Genomic DNA, 21,204 nt, shown 5'->3' on the forward strand with positions numbered 1-21,204 from the left:
ACTCAATGCTAACGGTTTCTCTTTCCACAGATGCTGCTAGACCAGCTGAGATTTTCCAGCATTTTCTGGGGTTTTTTGTTTCAGATTTCCAGCATCTGCACTATTTCGCTTTTACTTTAAATCTATGACCTCACTGCTAAGTCAGGCTGCCAACTGTGATTAAATATATTCCTGGAGGTTTCATCATATAACTTGCCCTCCCCACCCCCACCCCCACCCCCACCCCCAATTTCTGGAGACTCAAGGCCAATCCAGGAGGGTTGGCAACCCTCCTGCTAAGGGACGGTGATCCTCCCCAGATTTTGTGTTCGAAGTCTATGGACTGGGACTATGAACCCACAAACTTCTGACTCAGAATTGAGTGCTACCCACAGGGTCACAGCTGACACCGTGATACTTGGCTACAGGGAGCGTTGTAACCAAGTCCGACTTTGCCTTCAACAAATGTCCGTTCGTGCGCATTTTACAGGAGCCTCTGGACACGGATAAGACATTTGCTTCCCTGTCTCGCCTAAAGGAGTGAGGTTAACCGTACCAGTCCCGCCCTGCTGGTCAGAATCGCTAACTGGTGCATTCACCGACCAAGCCATCGGGGGCGGGGAGATGATGCCCTTTGGACAGATTTAAAACAAAAAGAGAGGCCGAAATATTTTGTACCCCTGGACCCCACAACAAAAAAAAGCACCAAAAAATTTACCGTGGGAGCCGACATTAATCGCGGACATCCTCGCTTTAAGGCTGCAGATGACAAGGGAGCATGTGACAGGGGAATGGGGGAGGGGGAGGGTTTGTGGAGTTGGTCATATGATCACGGAATCAAAACAAACCGAGTAACAAAACTGAAGGGGGGCTGAAGGCTTGGTTTCAGGATCTAGGGTGTTGCGAACTTCCAGGAATCTGCTACAAAGTAAGTTAATTGTGTCCAAATGTGTCAGTTTCAGGCTGGTTGGTTTCAGGCATGGGCTGGATCGCTACAATGTTGCCGCTTGTGTGTTTGTTGTTGTTGTTGTTGCAATCTCGCTGATCTGCTGTCTGGGGTTCTTTGCTATATATAGGTGCAAACATGAGTAAGCGCTGTTGGTGCACTTCTGCTTACAGTTAGCAGTCTCCCCACACCCGCCTCCCCCCCACCCCCCCGATCGCCCTGGTATCAGCGCAGTGTTGTCGGAGTGTTTGTTTGCTTCGTGGTTCCGTCCCCCCCCCCCCCGCCCCCCTTCATCGGATTGGGCTCGTCTCGACTCGACTCTTGCCTAATATTGTAAATAGGAAACTCTTTTTTTCTTATATAAGCCTGGTAAAACACCAAATAAACCCTAAGAGGTGCAAAATTGACAGCTCAGTCCAACGAACTGCTTTTTCTAAAGCAGCTGACATTCCGCTTCAGGTATATTGTGCTGGAGGCTGACTGGGAGGCGGAAATCGGTTTTAGATTAGAGTTAAGGTGCAGAGCAATCAAACTGGAGGCCGTTTCCTTAATTAAACTGGAGTCCTTTTAAAGGGTCACTGCCTTCGCGATGAGGGGAAGGTGTTTGGTTCTACTATTCTCTTTAGAAAGTGCAATACAGTAAATTGCAAACTACAGATCCGGGAGGCCATTTTATCCAATCTGCCACAGAGGCGGATGTCCCCTTATGCAACTGTCCCATGAATTATTCCAGAGTAATTTGTCTTCGTTCTTTCTACCCAAAGGCCATTCAAAAAGTGTTTAACTCGTTCTAAAGAAGTGCTGAACTGGTCTTTTGCCAGTTTATTCTGCAGTTTATGCATTAACACTTTGTATCCCATACCTAATTCCCCGAATGCTTATCTTAAAAAAGACTGAAGAGGGGCACCTTTAATTTGTAACCTTTGTAAGTATCTCTGTCCCTTTGATGCTGTGAACAAGCCTCATGGGCTTTCCTTGCTTGAATGTTGCATCAGGCTGTATCAAGTTAGTTGCTTGCAATATTGTGTCTCATGACAAATCATATTCAATTCGTCTTTTTTTCTCTCAAACACACAAAAATACGGGTTTCTTAAGACAAAGCTCATTTACAATACCGCAGAATTATTTTTTGCCCTTTATCAATACAAAGATGCATCTCAACTTAAATTCAAAAGAGTTATTTTTAGGTGTGCAGATTCCACACTTGACAGATCCTAACTTCAGAAATTACAGAAGATGCTGGAGATTTTTGTTGTATTTAGGGAATGCCAATTGTGTGTTGCAAGGTGCTATTTGCAAAGTGCTATTCTTAGTACTGGATTTGTGTGAGTGACCCAGGGGGAAAAGCAAACTTAATTCATTGGTTACAACACAAAATGTAAATAGTTATAAAAACTATAATAGTTTTAAGGAAGGATGTAAATGCATTGGAGACGGTTCAAAGGAGGTTTACGAGACTGATACCATAAGACCATAAGACATAGGAGCAGAAATTAGGCCATTCGGCCCATCGGCCCATTCAATCATGGCTGATAAGTTTCTCAACCCCATTCTCCCGCCTTCTCCCCGTAACCTTTGATCCCCTTTCCAATCAAGAACCTATCTATCTCGGTCTTAAATACACTCAATGACCTGGCCTCCAAAGCCTTCTGTGGCAGTGAATTCCATAGATTCACCATTCTCTGGCTAAAGAAGTTTCTCCTCATCTCTGTTCTAAAAGGTCTTGCCTTTACTCTGAGGCTGTGCCCTTGGGTCCCAGTCTGTCCTACTAATGGAACCATCTTCCCCATGTCCACGATACCTGGAATGAGTGGGTTGTCTTATGAAGAATAGTTGGACAGACTGGGCTTGTTTCCACTGGAGTTTAGAAAAGTGAGGGGTGAGTTGATTGAAGTTTACAAGATCCTGAACGGCTTTGACAAGGTGGACGTAGAAAGGATGTTTCCTCTTGTGGGTGAGTCCAGAACTAGGGGGCACTATTTTAAAATTAGGGGTCGCCCTTTTAGGACAGAGATGAGGAGAATTTTTTTCTCTCAGAGGGTTGTGTGACTTTGGAACTCTGTACCTCAGAAGGTGGTGGAGGTGGGAGTCATTAAATATTTTTAAGGCAGAGGTGGATAGATTCTTGTTAGGCAAGGGAATCAAAGTTTATTGGGGTTAGGTGGGAACGTGGAAATCAAAACACAAGATGATCAGCCATGATCTTATTGAATGGCGGAGCAGCTTGAGGGGCTGAATGGACACTCCTGTTCCTATTTCTTGTATTCTTATATTATTATGGTGAGATAGGGGACAGAGGAAAGAGTGTGTGTGTGTGTGAGAGAGAGAAATAGGGAAGGACTGGGCTGAAGATCAAGGATTGGGGGATGGTGAAGCACTGAAAAGGGATAGAAAAGTGGATCAGTTTGGGCAAACGAGAAAGAGCGAGATCAGTGCTGCCATAGAAAAGAGGCAGGAAAACATACAGAAATGTGTGTAATGATAGAAAAAGCAGCTTACAATGAGAATAATTCTCGAATGAGGTAGAAGCAAGTTCATGGTAATGACAGGAAAAAGAAGAGTAAAATCAATCTGAATCATGGCAGAAAACAAATGGTAGTGAAAGAGACAGAAAAGTGAGGGGTAGAGAGATTGGATAATTGGACAAAGGAGAGGAGAAAAAGAGATCCAAATTAATGAGTGCAAAGGAGAAAAGATGAGGGTAATTGAAAAGGGGGAGAGACATTAAGATTATAATTGGAAAAGAGGAAAAGCGGGATGATAATTGGGAAAGGCTATCAGAACAATGACTGGAGGGCATGGATGAGGGGAGTGATTTGGAAAGGGAGATAGAGGGGGTGGAAATGATTAGAAGATAGAGGAAGTGGAGAGAGATGAGAGATAGAGATGAATTGTTATTACAGTATCAGGCAATCACTAGGATCATAGAATGCAAACTTGATCAATCTTGGGTCTCTTTTAATCGAGCAATGCCTCTGTTCCAGAATGGGAGAGGCAGCAAAATTTTAGAATTTGAAGCTCGCGAAGGTGTTGCAGAGAGGACTGAGGTGGGGTGGAGGACAATATTAGAGAGTTGGAAGTAGGTGATCTTTGTGATGGAGAGTATGTGGGTCTGAATGTTCAGTTCAGGGTCAAATAGATTGTTGAGGCTGCAGTTATCTGGTTCAGAGTGTGACACTGAATGGGAAGAGGCAGAGAATCAGTGGTGAGATTACAGATCTTGTTGCTAAAGAGTAATGTTGTTCACAATGATAACTGAAGGAACTTGCAGCCTTCATAATGTTACGTAGCAGTTGTAGAGCTGAGGGGGTCTCGCAAAGTTGTATCTTGGCAAAGTGCTGGAAACTATAGTTCAGGACAAAATCAATAATCATTTAGAAAAGTGCAGGATAATTAAGGAAAGCCAGCATGGATTCATTAAAGGTAAATCATGTTTAACTAACTTGCTGGGGATTTTTGAAGAGGTGACAAAGAAGGTTGATAAGGAAAATGCTGTTGATGTGGTTTATACGGATTTTCAAAAGGCATTGAAACAGTACCACACAACAGACTTGTGAGCAAAAATCCAGCTCATGGAATAAAAGGGAAAGTAGGCACTTGGATAAGAAATTGGCTGAGTGACAGGAAACAGAGAGTAGTGATAAATGGTTGTTTTTCAGATTGGAGGAAGGTTTGTCGTAGAGTTCCCCCAGGGGTCAGTATTTGGACCCTTGCTCTGTCTAATATGTATTAATGATCTAGACTGTGCTGTTCAGGGCATGATTTCAAAATTTGCAGATGATACAAAGGTTGAAAAAATTGTCAACTGTGATGTTAACTTCAAAAGGACATTGTTGGTGGATTGGGCAGACAAGTGGCAGGTGAAGTTCAGTGCAGGGAGCTGTGAGGTGATTCATTTTGGCAGGAAGAATATGAAAGGACAGTACAAAATAAAGGGAGAAACTTTAATTGAGATGCAGGAACAGAGAGACCTCAGTGTTTATGTACATAAGTCATTGAAGATGGCAGGGCATATTGAGAGAGCAATTAATAAAACTTATAGTATCTTATGCTTTTTTAATCGAGGCATTGAATACAAGAGCAAGGAGGAGGTCATGTTGCACTTGTACAAGACACTAGTTAGGCCTCATCTGGAGTCTGCATCCAGTTCTGGGCGCTATATTTGAGGAAGAATATGAAGGCATTGGAGAGAATACAGAGAAGATTCACAAGAATGATTTCAGGGATAACAAACTGTAGCTGTGAGGATAGATTGGAGAGGTTGGGACTGTTTCATTGGGGAAAAGGCGGCTGAGAGGAGACTTGACAGAGGTGTTCAAGATCCTGAGGGGTTTGGATAGGGTAAATAGTGAGAAACTGTTCCTACTCAAGAGAACATCAAGAACTAGAGAGCACAGGTTCAAAATAATTGGAAAAAGGAGTAAAACTGATGTGAAGAAATTTTTTTCACCCAAAGGGTGGTTGGAGTCCGGAACGAACTTCCCAATAGGGTGGTGGAGGCAGATTCAATTGAGGTATTCAAAAGGGAATTGGTTTGCTCCCTGAAAAGAGAGAGAATGTGCAAGGTTACAGAGATCAGGCAGGAGAGTGGGACTACGTAGATTGCTCTTTCAGAGAGCCAGTGCAGACTCAATGGGCCAAATGGCCTCCTTCTGCAATGTAAAGATTCTCTGATTCTTCGCTGAGATAGAGCTGGGGTGTCATAATTGAAATATATGGAGCTTTGTCAAGTGAGCATATCAAAAGGATATGAAATGAAGACAGGAAAACAGTTAAGTTGCAGATCATCCTGATCAAGTTGAATGGGGGTGCCAGCCTGAGGGGCTGAATGGCCTGATTCTGAAATGTTCCTGTCATTGCAGCAGTGGAAACCTGAACCCATGTCTGTGGCTGATGTTGCCAAGGGCTAGCAGGTATATGAGGAAGTGGAGTGGGTCAAGGAAGGGTTCCAGAGGTAATGGTTTGGGAACAGGCAGGCTTTTTTAGCTATGTTTGGATAGGTAGGAGCGAAACTATGAGGGCAGTGCCACTTAGCTGGACAATGGAGGAGCAGCATTGAAGAGAATGGTATGTTGACTCTTGTCCAAGTCTTCAAATAAGTTGACATTACAGCCTGCAGGATCTCATTTCTGAATTGATTTAGGGCTGTGACAGGAGCAGAAGTCTGACTGGGGAGATTTAGACAGGCTTGTGAGAACAGATTTGTGAGAATTTGACACTATGTTGAAGGATTTTGCAGAAGAAAAGGAGGCTGGAGATGGATTAATAGTTGGTAGAAACAGGTGAGGTCTGAGAAGTGGGATGATGATGGCAAGTTCTGAAAGGAAGGAAGAAGTTGCTGATGACAGGCAGTCCCAGTTACATGTCAGCTCATGTGTGGGGCTGAGGGCAGGCTGGTGGGTCAGGAAAGGAGGTCAAGTGGTCAGCAGTTTAGAGGGAATGTGGTCAGGAGCAGGAGCTGGGTTTCATACATTGGACCAGCCTGGAGGGGTCATAAGGGGAGATGGAGAGGAACAAACAGAATCAAGTGTAAGGCATGGGGGAAGACTGGAATGTTGTTTGGCTTGGTGGGAAATGGGGTGATGGTGGGGGTGGCAGCGAGAATGAGTGGCATTAGCAGAGGCAACTGAATGGATGGTTTCAATCTTGGTGACAAGGAAGTCCATGGGCTCCTCGCACTTTTAGGTAAGCGTGGTGAGGCAAGTATAAGGAGTTTAAGGCGATTGTTGGTAGTAGAGAAAAGGTGCCAGGGGTCGTCTTTGCTCTTCAGGATGGTACTGGAGTACTGCACAGTTTTGGCAGAGGAGTTGTTGCTTGATGTTGGTCCATCAGACCAGATGATGGCTGCTCAACCAGTTTTTCAACTATTATGCTGAAGTCTGTGTCCATTGGATTTGAATGATAGAGGAGAGCACCCATACCAGGGGAGAACTACCAGAATGGGAGGAAGGAAAGGTTTTACTGGGGGAAATGGCATTAAAGGTGAATTTTTAAAAATTCACTTATGGGATGTTGGTGTCGCTGGCTAGACCAGCATTTATTGCCCATCCCTAATTGTTCCTGAGGAAGTGGTGGTGAGCTGCCTTCTTGAACTGCTGCAGTCCATGTGGTGTAGCTACACCCACAGCACTGTTAGGGAGGGATTTTTAGGATTTTGACCCAGCGACAGTGAAGGAACGGCGATATATTTCCAAGTCAGGACGGTGAGTGGCTTGGAGGGGAACTTTCCGTTGATGGTTTTCTTATGGCAATAGTGAGAAAAGGGGCGTGATCTGGGTAATAACAGGAAAAGGCAGGGGGTGTTGGAGTGAGAGAGATAGCTCGAGTAAGCTTGAGCTCACCAAAGCCTTTGCTGATTAAGTCTAAGTTGTACCAAATCCCATTTACTAATCATCCCTGGGCGCAATGTGCAATACCTCAATTTTTAAGGCTGTCATCCTTGTTTTAAATCCTCCTTGGCCTCACCCCTCCCTGTCTCTTGCAACGTCACCCAGCTCTACAACCCTCTTAGACCTCTGTATTCCTCCAATTCTGGCCCTTTGTACATTCCTGACTTTAATTCCTCTACCATTGGCAACTGTGCCCTCAGCCACTTAGGTTCCAAGTTCTGGAATTCCCTTCCTCAATCCCTCTACCCCTACTTCTCCCTTAATATACCCTGTGTCAAACTTTGTTTGAAAATTGCTCCTGTGATGCACCTGGAGACGGTTTACTATGTTGAAGGTGCTAAATAAATGTATTGTTGTATTGACTGAAAGGGAGTGGGGAGAGAGATCAAGATATTGATCAGAAAAGTGGGGGAAGAAATATAGATTTGGAAAATGACTGAAAGGGGGAGAGGGAGATCTGGGTATGGACTGAATGGGGGAAAGATGAATATCTGGTGAATGACTGAATGGGGGAGAGAGAGATATGGGTAATGACTGGAGGAGAGAGAGAAGGGTATAGAGAATGACTGAAGGGGTGTCAGACAGAGAGAGGGAGAGATGAAGATATTAATTGGAAAAGAGTGAGGGTTTAGGCTTTTGACTAAAAAGGAGAAAGTGAAAGAAATTTTACAGCTCATCGTCTTTGGTAGAGGTCAGTTTGTATCACAAGCAGAAAATGAAAGTGAGGGCATTCAGGATCATGACTAGAAAAAAGTGAGTCAGAATTCCTGGAAATGTATAACGGAAAAGAAACCAGACTGCTGTTGCTTTAGATATGAGAGTGTTTAATTTCCTGTCTTACTCCTGTTCTTGTTATCTCTCATCCCAGTCTGTGCAGGTACAGGTGTACTGAAGCAAGTGCTACCACATCCAGTTCATCCTTCCAGTTCAGTTGGTGCCGTATTCTTTCAGCCCCTTTCTGAACCAATTCTTTAATTCACCTTTGGGGATGTATGTAAAGTGAAGGGAAAGGATGACTTTAATCTCTATAAGGATACAAAATCTGAATTGCCCCACTTGTGGATTTTGCTATAAAACAATGAAACCATGATTAAATCATGTATGTTCCAATGTGTTAATTTTAGACATTTTTTAAAGGTCCAGCCCAGAAGTGAATATTTGATTGGGGATTGTTTGGACACTGCCCCTGATTTGCGAGATAGTGAGGTAGATGTTTAAAGTATATTTAAATAGGTTAATAAAAGCAAAATGAAAGCAAGATCGCCCTCCAAAACAGTTTCGAAGAAGACTCAAAATGTCATTACTCTGTTTCTCTCTCCACAGATGCTACTCCTGCTGAGTTTTTTCCATCACTTCTTGTTTTTATTTAAATGGGTTGGTTTGTAATTAAGACGATCTGCAATAGTTTATTAATGTATAACTTGGATTCCACTGTTCAGGATACATTAATCAGAATGGCAGTTAGAATGGACTTTAACAGGTTTGGTTTATACAAGTGACTTGAAGCTGCGAAGGACAATTTGAAGGTTGGAGCCAATTTGTACCTAGTTAACTGGCAAAAAAAATAGGTATTATAACTTTAAAAATGTTTAAAAAGAAGTCATTTAGCATTCAGTCCTGATTAAAACTAAATCTTTTAATTAGAGATCTGTGTGGTGTTTAACAAACCTAATAAAATTGGTAAATATAAACCACATGGATTCTAAATATTTCAGTTTTTCATTGCTTGAAATTAGCGCTGTAGGGAATTGAAGAAACATTTCAACAATTAATTCTTAGATAAGTCTGAAATAGAATAGAATCATAGAATGGTTGGAGCACAGAAGGAGGCCATTTGGCCCATCATGTCTGTGCCAGCTCTCTGCAAAAGCAATTCGCCTGGTGCCACTTCCCTGCCTTTTCGCCATAGCCCTGCAAATTTTTACTTTTACGAATAATGATCCAATTCCCTTAGAATATCATGATTGAATCTGCCTCTGCCACACTGTCGAGCAGTGAATTCCAGAGCCTAACAACTCGTTGCAGGAAAAGATTTTTCCTCCTGTCACAATTGTTTCTTTTGCCAATTACCTTCAATCTGTGCCCTCTGGTTCTCCACCCTTCCACAAAAGGGAACACTTTCTCCCAATCTACTCTCTCCAGACCTCTCATAACTTAATTTTCTAAATTCTCTTGCTATACTTTTTGATTATTCGTTCATGGGGTACGGGCATCACTGGCTAAGCCACCATTTATTGTCCATCAGTTATTGCCCTTGAGAAGGTGGTGGTGAGCTGCCTTCTTGAACCACTGGGGTCCATGTGGTGTAACTACAGCCACAGTGCTGTTAGGGATGGAGTGCCAGGAATTTGACTCTGCAACAGTGAAGGAACGGCGATATATTTCCAAGTCGGAATGGTGAGTGACTTGGAAGGGAATATCCAGGTGGTGGTGTTCCCATGTACCTGCTGCCCTTGCCCTTCTAGATGGTAGCAATCATGGGTTTGGAAGGTAATACCTAAGGAGGCTTGGTGAATTCCTGCAGTGCATCTTGTAAATGGTACACACTGCTGCCACTTTGCGTCGGAGGGAATGAATGTTTGTGGATGGGGTGCGAATCAAGTGGGCTGCTTTGTCCTGGATGGTGTCCAGCTCCTTGTTGGAGCTGCACACAAGTGGGGAATATCCCTGCACACTCTTGACTTCTGCCCTGTAGATGTTGGACAGGCTGATGGTGGACATGCTTTGGGGAGTCAAGAGGTGAGTTACTCACTGCAGAATTCCCAGTCTCTGACCTGCTCTTGTAGCCACAGTGTTTATATGGCTGGTCCAGTTCAGTTTCTGGTCAATGGTAACCCCCTGGATGTTGATAGTGGGGGATTCAGCAATGGTAATGCCATTGAATGTCAAGAGGAGATGGTTAGATTCTCTCTTGTTGGAGATGGTCGTTGCCTGGCACTTGTGTGGCATGAATGTTATTTGCCACTTACCAGCCCAAGACTGAATGTTGCCCAGGTCTTACTGGATATGGGCAAGGACTGCTTTAGTATCTGAGGAGTCACAAATGGTGCTGAACATTGTGCAATCATCAGAGAATCACAGAATCACACAGTGCAGAAGAGGCCCTTCGGCCCATCGAGTCTGCACCGACACGTGAGAAACACCTGACCTACCTACCTAATCCCATTTATCAGCACTTGGCCCATAGCCTTGAATGTTATGACGTGCCAAGTGCTCATCCAGGTACTTTTTAAAGGATGTGAGGCAACCCGCCTCCACCACCCTCCCAGGCAGCACATTCCACACCGTCACCACCCTCTGGGTAAAAAGATTTTTCCTCACATCCCCCCTAAACCTCCTGCCCCTCACCTTGAACTTATGTCCCCTCATGACTGACCCTTCAACTAAGAGGAACAGCTGCTCCCTATCCATCCTGTCCATGCCCTTCATAATCTTGAACACCTCGATCAGGTCGCCTCTTAATCTTCTCTGCTCCAACGAAAACAACCCAAGTCTATCCAACCTCTTTTAATAACTTAAATGTTTCATCCCAGGCAACATCCTGGTGAATCTCCTCTGTGCCCTCTCCAGTGCAATCACATCCTTTCTATAATGTGGCGACCAGAACTGCACACAGTACTCCAGCTGTGGCCTCACCAAGGTTCTCCCTACTTTTGTAATCTATGCCTCGATTGATAAAGGCTAGTGTCCCATATGCCTTTTTCACCACCCCACTAACATGCCCCCCACCTTCAGAGATCTATGGACACACATGCCAAGATCCCTTTGTTCCTCAGAACTTCCCAGTGTCATGCCATTCATTGAATACTTCCTTGTCAAATTACCCCTTCCAAAGTGTATCACCTCACACTTTTCAGGGTTAAATTCCATCTGCCACTTATCTGCTCATTTGACCATCCCATCTCTATCTTCCTGTAGCCCAAGACACTCAACCTCACTGTTAACTACCTGGCCAATATTTGTGTCATCCGCAAACTTACTAATCCTACTCCCCACATAGTCATCTATGTCATTTATATAAATAATGAATAATAGGGGACCCAACACAGATCCCTGTGGTACACCAGTGGACACTCGCTTCCAGTCACTAAAGCATCCTTCTGTCATCACCCTCTGCCTCTTACAACTAAGCCAATTTTGAATCCACCTTATCAAATTATCCTGTATCCCATGTGCATTTGCCTTCTTTATAAGTCTCCCATGTGGGTCCTTGTTAAAGGCTTTGCTGAAATCCATATAAACTACATCAACTGCACTACCTTCATCTACCCACCTGGTCACTTCCTCAAAAACATTCAATCCCCACTTTTGACCTTATGATGGAAAGAAGGTCATTGATAAACCAGCTCAAGGAGGTTGGGCCTAGGACACTCCCCTTAAGAACTCCTGCAGTGATGTCCTGGAGCTGAGATGATTGACCTCCAATAACCACAACCATCTTCCTTTGTGCTAGTTATGACTCCAACCAGTGGAGAGTTTTCCCTCTGATTCCCATTGACTCCAGTTTTGCTAGGGCTCCTTGATGCCACACTCGGTCAAATGTGGCCTTGATGTCAAGGGCAGTCACTCTTACCTCACCTCGGGAGTTCAGCTCTTTTGTCCTTGTTTGGACCAAGGCTGTAATGAGGTCAGAGGCTGAGTGGCCCTGGCGGAACCCAAACTTAGTGCCAGTGAACAGGTTATTGTTGAGTAAGTGCCACTTGATAGCACTGTTGACGACACCTTCTATCACTTTGATCGAGGGTAGCCTGATGGGGCAGGAATTGGCCGGGTTGGATTTGTGATGCTTTTTATGTACAGGACATACCTGGGTAATTTTCCAAGTAGCTGGGTAGATGCCAGTGTTGTAGTTGTACTGAAACAGCTTGGCCAGGGGTGCAGCAAGTTCTGGAGCACAGGTCATCAATACTATTGCTGGAATATTGTCAAGGCCCATAGCCTTTGCTGTATCCAGTGCCTTCAGCCATTTCTTGATATCACATGGAATGAATCAAATTGGCTGAAGACTGGCATCTGTGATGCTGGGGACTTCAGGAGGTTGAGATGGCTTATCCATCTGGCAGGCCTGGCTGAAGATGGCTGTAAAAGCTTCAGCCTTACCTTTTGCACTGATGTGCTGGGCTCCCCCACTTTGAGGATGGGGATATTTGTGGAACCTGCTCCTCCAGGGAGTTGTTTAATTGTCCACCACCACTCACGACTGGATGTGGCAGGACTGCAGAGCTGAGATCTGATCTGTTGGTTGTGGGATCGCTTAGCCCTGTCTATCATTTGCTGCTTATTCTGTTTGGCATGCAAGTCGTCCTGTGTTATAGCTTCACCAGGTTGGTGCTTCATTTTTAGATATGCCTGGTGCTGCTCCTGACATGCCCTCCTGCACTCTCCATTGAACCAGGGTTGATCCCGTGGCTTGCTGGTAATGCTAGGGTGGGGGATATGCTTGGCCATGAGGTTACAGATTATGGTTGAGTACAATTCTGTTGCTGCTAATGGCTCCCAAGCCTCACGGTTGCTCAGTTTTGAGCTGCTATATCTGTTCGCAATGTATCCCATTTAGCACTTTGGAGGGGGGGAAGGGTGTGGGAAGAGTAGGTGGTGGTCAACAGGAGGTTTCCTTGTCTATGTTTGACCTGATTCCATGAGATTTCATGGGGTCTGAAGTCAATATTGAGGCCTCCCAGGTCAACTCCTTGACTGTATACCACTGTGCCACCACCTCAGGCAGTGGGACAGGACATACCCAGGGATGGTGATGCTGGTGTCTGGGACATGATATGCAAGGTATGACTTGGTCAGGCTGTTGCTTGATTAGTTTTTTGGGACAACTCTCCCAATTTTGGCACTAGCCCAGCCACCAGGAGGACTTTGCAAGGTTGACAGGGCTGGTTTTGCCATTGTTATTTCCCAGTGCCCAGGATGGCCAGGTGATCTGGCTGGTTTGATGCAGCTTGCTCGGTCATTTAAGAGTCAACCACATGGCTGTGGGTCTGGAGTCACGTGTGGGCCAGACCAGGTGAGGACGGCAGATTTCCTTCCCCAAAGGGCATTAGTGAACCAGATGGGGTTTTAACAACTATTGGTTTATGGTCACCGTTTTAATTCCAGATTTATTAGTGAATTTAAATTCCACCAGCTGCCATGATGGGATTTGAACCCATGTCCCCAGGGCATTACCCTGGCCTCTGGATCACTGGTCCAGTGACATTACCGCCTCCCTCCTACACTTGCCCTATAAATAATTAAAATGCTGGGTGCACAATTTTTGGTTTAAAATGGAGCTTTGTTTTTTGCAGCAATTGTTAAGCCGAATGCCGGTAGGTTGTGGCTTTGTGTATTATCCCTTGTTTGACATTAAAAAGTTATTTTTTTTAAAGTGGCGATTTATGTTTTGGGATTTCGATAACACTCAAATGTCAGAGGGAAAAAAAATCACGAATTATCTTCGGCTATGATTTAGGCTGGATTGAATTGAAAAGTTAGCCTTTTTATTCGGAAGCATCATTAAACTCGTTAAAGTTAGTTATAGTTTCATGTTTTCTGAAGAAAAGCGGCTCGGCTATTCCCGATATTCGCTGTCCATGGATAAACCCCGAAGGGTTTCTGTCGGAGCAGGGTTGCAGTGTGACTGTGGAACAAGGCGCTGTGCCGGCTGCACATTAGCACCGGGACTGGTTCAGGAGCCGCTCACCGGGTGACCCATTCTGAAAATCCGCCCGAAACCTCGCGAACATCAGACATTGACCAGTGACTGAAACCCACTGGAAGCGTCTCTCTCTCTCTCTTTCCTCTCTTTATCCCCTTTATTCTTTCTCACTTTTATTTTCTTTTATTTGATCCTTTTCGATTTCTCTTTCTGTCTTAACATCTCTCTGCCTTTCGCTTTTTTCTCTCTGCCTTTCGCTTTTCTCTCTCTGCCTTTCGCTTTTTTTCTCTCTCTCTGCCTTTCGCTTTTCTCTCTCTGCCTTTCGCTTTTTCTCTTTCTCTCTGCCTTTCGCTTTTTCTCTTTCTCTCTGCCTTTCGCTTTTTCTCTTTCTCTCTGCCTTTCGCTTTTTCTCTTTCTCTCTGCCTTTCGCTTTTTCTCTTTCTCTCTGCCTTTCGCTTTTTCTCTTTCTCTCTGCCTTTCGCTTTTTCTCTCTGTGCCTTTCGCTTTTTCTCTCTCTCTCTGCCTTTCGCTTTTTCTCTCTCCCTCACCCTTTCGCTTTCTGTGTGTGTGTGTTTGTGTCTCGCTGTTTCTCTTTGAGGTGTCTCTGTTTCACTGTCCCTAGTTATTTGCAATAGTTACAGGACGTTGTCTAAAAATTGACTGCAGTTTTTAAAAAAAAAATGAGTGGAGGAGCAGGTTGCAAATTGCAAAACAGCTTCCCATTAATTTCAAATTCTCCAAGAGAACTTGGCATTTTGGAGGGGGTTATTGTTTGACTCTTGTGAGATCTGACACTTCTATCTTTCTCTAAGCTGGATATCGTCTGTGACAGCATCAAGATTAGCCAAATAATTTACATTTGCAATGTGGAGGAGACTCGGAACTAAACAGCCAAGATGATGGTAAGTAAATTCTTGGTGACTTGCACCTTTTATTAATTTTTAAAAGACATATGTAGTTATTGTGGATTGTTACATCAAAGTAAGCTTTCATGGAGTTAGTGGTCCTGCCCTTTCTGCTTTAAGAGCGGGAGGCTATTTATGCTAATACCATGGGGAGGAAACAGTAGGTTAAAGTTCATTGGTCTTGACTTTTTGGTCCTTTCAGTGCCTGGATGTTTCTGTGGGCGTTGTTGGATGATGCAGAATTTCAACTTGTTTAATGCTGAGTCAAAACCCTGTATTCAATGATATCCCTTCAGACAGGCTTTAGGAAGGCTGATGGTGCAAATCCTTAATGCTTACATTGTGCTGTTTACTCTCTGATAATATCTGCTTAACTCAAACAATCTAATATTTTAGCATCAGATTCCCTCTTTGCTTTTATTACTTTACATTTTACTTTATTCAAATTGTTGGAAAAGATGTTTTTAGTGGAAAAATGTTTTTAAATTATTATTTTGTAGGGTGTATATTTTTCTCTAGATGTGAAGGGAAAAGTTAAGAAAAATAAAATATTATCCCTCCCTCCACCCCCAATTTACCCTTCTTCCCGACCCATGCTGTGATCAACATACTTGGGATGGAATTCACTGTGAAGGTGTGTTAAAGATCACTCAGAGTCAAAGTCACTATAGCAACATGCACATTGCAGTCTACATGCATAGCGATGGGAGAGGCTCCAGCTTTCCACCACATGGCTGGTGGAACATGTTCTTGTTCTCCCTTAGATTCACCAGCACGCATTCACTCTCTGGAGTTGGAAGGGCCATCTTTGACACCAGAGGACATGGCTGGTCAGGAACCTCTCCCACCATTGGCACCTGGTGGAAGGATTTACAAATTGGAACTCAACCTGTTTGGCCATGTTATGAACCCACCTTCTTTGGCCACCAAGTCCTGGGGTGGGACTTGAACCCAGATCTCCTGGTTCCGAGGCAGGGATGCTACCCACTGCACCATAAGACCTCCCTCACTGCAGGGGAATGCAAAGCACTTCATATGGAGACAAAAAAATCCAGCAAGGGATAATTACTTAAATGAAAAGAAGATAATGTGCATGAAACTTGAATATTGCTCAAAAGAAAGGCATAAGAGAGATCTGAGGGTCCTGATTGACAAATTGAAGTAATTGCAACTATGTCCAGTAGTAGTGAGTAAAATATATCAAATGTTGGGATGCATTAAAAGGTCTATATTGAGCTCAAATAATGAGGTAGTCATACCATTTTATAAATCGTTGGTACAATGACACTTAGAATATTGTGTGTAGTTCTGGCTGTCACAGTACAAAAAGGATATTGCAGCTGTTGAAAGGATACAGATGTGAGCATCCAGATTGAAGGGATGGAAGGTATGAAATATGAGGAGTGATTATGTAAATTAGGCTTGTTCTCATTAGGAAAGAGAAGGTTGTGAGCTAAGAGGTTTGCTGTTTTTGTAATTCTAAAGTGGCTAGATAATGCCTGGCATGTCAAGGTTTAAAAAAGTTGGCAAAAGAACTAGAGGGAAAATGAGCAGATGTCTCTGGTTAAGATCTGGAATGCTCTATCTGCAAGGGTGGTGGAATCAGAACTTTCAGATGGCATTGGACATGTTTGAGAAATAATTCGCTGAGTTATGGGGGGAAAATAGGGACAAAAGTGTGAATAAATTTGACAACTTTTTCAAAAAGCTGACACAGGCATGGCTGGCTGAATGGCCTCCCTCTGTGCTGTAAAATTCTGGAATGTGAAGCTGTTTTGTCTGGAGTAGCAGAACCAGAGAACACAGCCAACATTTGAAGAGGTTATGGGTTCAAAACAAATTTATGAAAATAATATTTCCATGATCAAGTGGTCAATCTATGGACTAGATTCCCTAGGGAGACAGTGGAAGTGGAAATGATTGATTAATTCATATGTAAACTCTATAGATTCCTTTCAGAAAATTAAATTTTGGGATCCAGTATGTGAGTAATTGGAGACCTATTTTTGATGAGTGTATTGTGGCTTGGTTGGGGGTGGTGGGGATTAACAGATGATTTTGAAGCCATGGTTCCCAAAGCTTTGTGACACAAGTTTTCCTCAACTCATGTCTGGGTCTGTTGTAGACTCATTGATTGAGGGTGATGACCAATCCCATTTTGATGTATCAGGTGGTTTCCAGGATGGCAGAAGATGAACTAGATGGACCTTGTAATTTTTTTCATCTAAAAATTCCTCCATTCCTATGAGGGACTTTTTAACAGATGCCAGCAATATCTGGCACACAAGTAGCCACTAAAACTGAACAGTGCATGGCCAAATAATGTGGCAACAATAAGAGCTTCACACTTGTCATCATATGACTTCATTACCTGGACTTGCCAGGAAGATATGGAAATGAGGGAATGTAATGAGCATTGGAATTAATTTTGGATTGCTCCAGCATAGAGATGGCACTGATCTGAAGAGTTGAATGACCTCTTCCTTGTATGTGTGCTCTATGATGATATTACTTGGCATGTATTTCTTTCCTGTGGAGCGAAGCAGTTTATGGGTCAAACCAGTCACAGCTTTGTTTAGTGTTGATCCTGTCTGCCTTCGGGGAGCTGGAAGAGGTAAATGTGCACAGAGAATCCATCCATATCATGGTTATGCTTTGAGGTCGCAACAGCCTAAAAGGAGATGGATTTGGGGCAGTGTGAGTTATCAAATCAAATGCTCAAAACCACATATGGGAGTGACTGACACTGCTAAACCTGAGAAAGTATCTATGGCAGACACAAATATATAACATTCACATACCAGTCACCCTCTTTGTCAAAGGGTTTAGGTCTCTAACATCCCCAGTAAATCTTTTGGTTCTTAAATGCTTTTTCATTACTGGCTTACTGACCATTTAAACAATCAATCATTGATGATGCCAACATAGATTTCACCCCATCCTTGTCTGGATGCAAGTCCAGGTTGTTGATGAGGGTGGGGGATTTGGGTATGTGAGGTTATTCCTTTCCCAGAGACTGAAGGCATGGCTGCTTGCCTGCACTCCCTGTGACTGGCTGGGTAATGTAGCCTGGCGAGAATTGAGGAGAATAAGGAAATGAAAAAGCGCGTGGCAAACAAGGTCAAAGGTTACTGTACCTATGGGTGTGAGGCATTTATGGTATGCAAACTCTCACCTACTCATTTCGTACGTCAATATCTCGATACCGGCACCACCAGGCAAACGTGGTTGCATGACAACAGCAAGGAAAAGCAGAAAGATGTTTTGTCTGGGCCATCCCCACTGCTCAAGGCTCTGGATCAAGATGGCGGCTTTTTGCTTGGGCACTTGCAGCACATCATCATCTTGCCAATTACATTCTTCATGTATGTGCTTAGATGTTGAGCAATTTGAGCATAGAGGGCATCACATTTGCATAGAATTACATTGCATAGAAGTTACAGCATAGAATAGGGCAGCACAGGAGGAGGTCCATAAAGTCTGAGTAGTTTTTTTTTCTGAAGAGCGATGCAGTTTGTTCAGAAACAGCCATTTGTCCAGCTGGTCTAAGCTGGTGTTTCTGCTCCAGCTCTTCCATGGTGTAGCAATCAGGATTATTTTGTACTTTGCTGTCTCTCCCTCGCTCTGGTTTGCTTGCATTCTGTTGTACAGTGTCTATATGCTGAGGAAATGGAAGCCTTATACTATGCATAGGTTTGTGCAACTATATAAGGTGGTTTTGTTTTGGAGGAAGCTGCTGCTCACTACTTGTTTATGGCTGGTTTCTATCACGTGGCTTTATCAAGATGTAAGGTTTGTTTTTGTCTGCAAGCAGGATATAAATCACACTCATAAACCATGACTATGCTTACTCAGCCTGCGCATTTTTACCCTCCTTTTAGGAGCAATGTTTTCCCTTCCCACCCCCCTCCCCACCTACCCTGGAGGTGTTGAATTTTTACTGAACTGCAGCGACCTCCAGGCTTTTGATGTCTGAGATGGTGAGTCCCTTTGATTGTCACACGGGGCATCGTGCCTGAGTCTGGACCTGTTCATATCCACCATCCACAAACATGCGTGTCTGACTGGAAATCGGCTGGTTCCCCTGCTCCATTCAAAGTCAGTGTGACCAATGACCTTTATGACACCCATTTGCAGAGAGAACTCAGCAGGGACTGGAGATTATGGTTGGCCACTTTGTTTGGTTAGCACCATACAGTACACCTACTCTGTGACATCAGCAAAGTGCTTAATACGTCTTGAAGATTTAAGCCTTTTTTAATGTAGTTGAATTTTGTTTCCTGTGAAGTGCCTTGGGGTGTTTGTGCATTTATATAGCACCTTTAATGTAGTGCAATTGTTGCAGTGAGACCAAACAAAGTGAATTAAATAGAGATTAGCATTAAGCTTGTTCTTTTCCATAAATCAGCTTCTTCCTAAAGCTGGTGCAAGTTAATTTGAGAAGAAAGGATTGCAGACAGCAGTTGGGATGTGGGCGTCACTGGCAGGACCAGCATTTGTTTTCTATCCCGAATTGCTCTCAAGAGCCACCTACGTGAATTGCTGCAGTCTGTATTGGGATGGTATAATTTGAGTGAGCCACTAGGCCATTTGCTGTGGGTCTGGGGTCACACACAGGCTGGACTGGGTAAGGGTGGCAGATTTCTTTCCTTACCAGGTGGGTTTTTATGACAATCGATAGTAGTTTCATGGTTACTAAGACTAGCTTTTAATTCCAATTAATTTATTAAATAACGGAATTTAAATTCCACGAGCTGTTGTGGTGGGATTTGAACCCCTGTCCCCAGAGCATTAGTCTGGTCCTCTGGACTAGTAGCTAGTAACATTACCAACATCTCCTCAACATGGGCAACCATCTCCCCTACGTAGATAGTGTCCTAAGGGTGAATCTGTAATCAGACGTTGCAACAGTTAAACGGTTGGTTAAGGAACCAGTTGACTGGTGCCAGTCAAGGTGGTGGATTTTGTCACCTCACTGAAGCACCATCTGTGAATAAACTCTAGCAACGTCAGGCATTCTAATCTATTTGTAGGCTCCTTTTATTGGCACAACCAGTTCTCTAGACAGTGGGAGGAATAGTGAGCTGCCTGTCATTGAGAAAGGACTCAGGGTAGTTTTGCTGTTTGGGTTTTGAAACAGCTTAATAGTAAATGTGGACAATTTTCACACATTCTCTCGCCTAGCAGAACATCTTGAATTCAGGAATACAGTGACGGATTTTGTCTCTTCAATTGTGGGTTTGTGTGGAGGGATCTTCTTAACTGTATAATATGAGGGTGAATCAATTGGATTGGATTGAAATGAATTAAAATTAATTTAGAACTTCCCACAAATATATTGGCACAACATCAAAATGCATTGGCTGTCCTACAGGGCAAATAAGCTCAAGTAGTGCTGGTAACCAATTTGGTCGAGACATCTAGTGTGCTATTTTTAGTTCATCATCTTCTGCGTAGAACCAAAAGGCGCAAGTGGAAATTTTATATAAAGGGACTTAGTCATCCTTGACCATCCAGATTATTTGGCCAACTGAGGCATTCTTTTCAATGGTTCACATGCAAATGTGATTGCAGTTAATAACATTGTAGTGAATCCCAGAATTGTTATAGAAGAGAAGAAGGCCATTTGGCCCATGGTGTTTGCAACAGCTCTCCATGGGAGCAGTTTTCCTACTGCAACTCCCTCACCTTTTTTCCCTCTAGCCCTGCATGCTCATCCTTTTCAGATAATAATCCAGTTGCCTTGATTGAATCTGCCTCCAGCCACACTCTCTCAGGCAGTGCATTCCAGATCCTAACCACTTGCCTTTCCTTTTTATTTATTCTTTCACGGGATGTGGGTGTCACTAGCTAGGACAGCATTTATTGTCCATCCCTAATTGCCCTTGAGAAGATGGTGGTCACCACCACCTTGAACTGCAGCAGTCCATGGTGCTGGTAGGGAGGGAGTTCCAGGATTATGACCCAGCGGCAGTGATGGAATGGTGATATATTTCCAAGTAAGGATGGTGAGTGAATGTGAAGGGGAGATGGTTGGATTCTCTCTTGTTGGAGATGCTCTTTGCCTAATACTTGTGTGTTATGAATGTCAGTTAACAGCCCAAGCCTGAATGTTGTCATGTCCTGCTGCTTATGGACATGGACTGCTTCAGCATTTGAGGAGTTGCGAATAGTGCTGAACATTGTGCAATCATCAGCGAACATGCCCACTTCTGACCTTATGATGGAAGGAAGGTCATTGCTGAAGCAGCTGAAGATGGTTAGACCTAGGACAGTACCTTGAGGAACTCCTGCAGTGATGTCCTGGAGCTGAGTTGATTGACCTCCAACAACCTCAACCGT

The 21,204-nt window shown here is 43.7% G+C and overlaps 1 protein-coding gene across 5 annotated transcripts in view; it reads left to right on the forward strand.

Moving 5' to 3' along the window:
• Window positions 1–773: 773 nt before the first annotated feature.
• LOC121289519 (CREB3 regulatory factor-like) overlaps window positions 774–21,204 on the forward strand; it is a 114,644-nt gene continuing 94,213 nt past the window's right edge. For all 5 annotated transcript variants that reach the window (XR_005945601.1, XM_041208994.1, XM_041208996.1 and 2 more), the window contains exons 1-2: window positions 774–907; window positions 14,770–14,859. Coding sequence is in view for 2 of the 5 variants with exons in the window: in XM_041208995.1 (XP_041064929.1) it covers window positions 14,854–14,859 (6 nt within the window). In the remaining 3 variants the exon portion in view is untranslated. The remainder of the gene's footprint in view (window positions 908–14,769; window positions 14,860–21,204) is intronic.

This window comes from Carcharodon carcharias, chromosome 17, assembly GCF_017639515.1.
Source record: "Carcharodon carcharias isolate sCarCar2 chromosome 17, sCarCar2.pri, whole genome shotgun sequence".
Lineage (NCBI taxonomy): Eukaryota > Metazoa > Chordata > Chondrichthyes > Lamniformes > Lamnidae > Carcharodon > Carcharodon carcharias.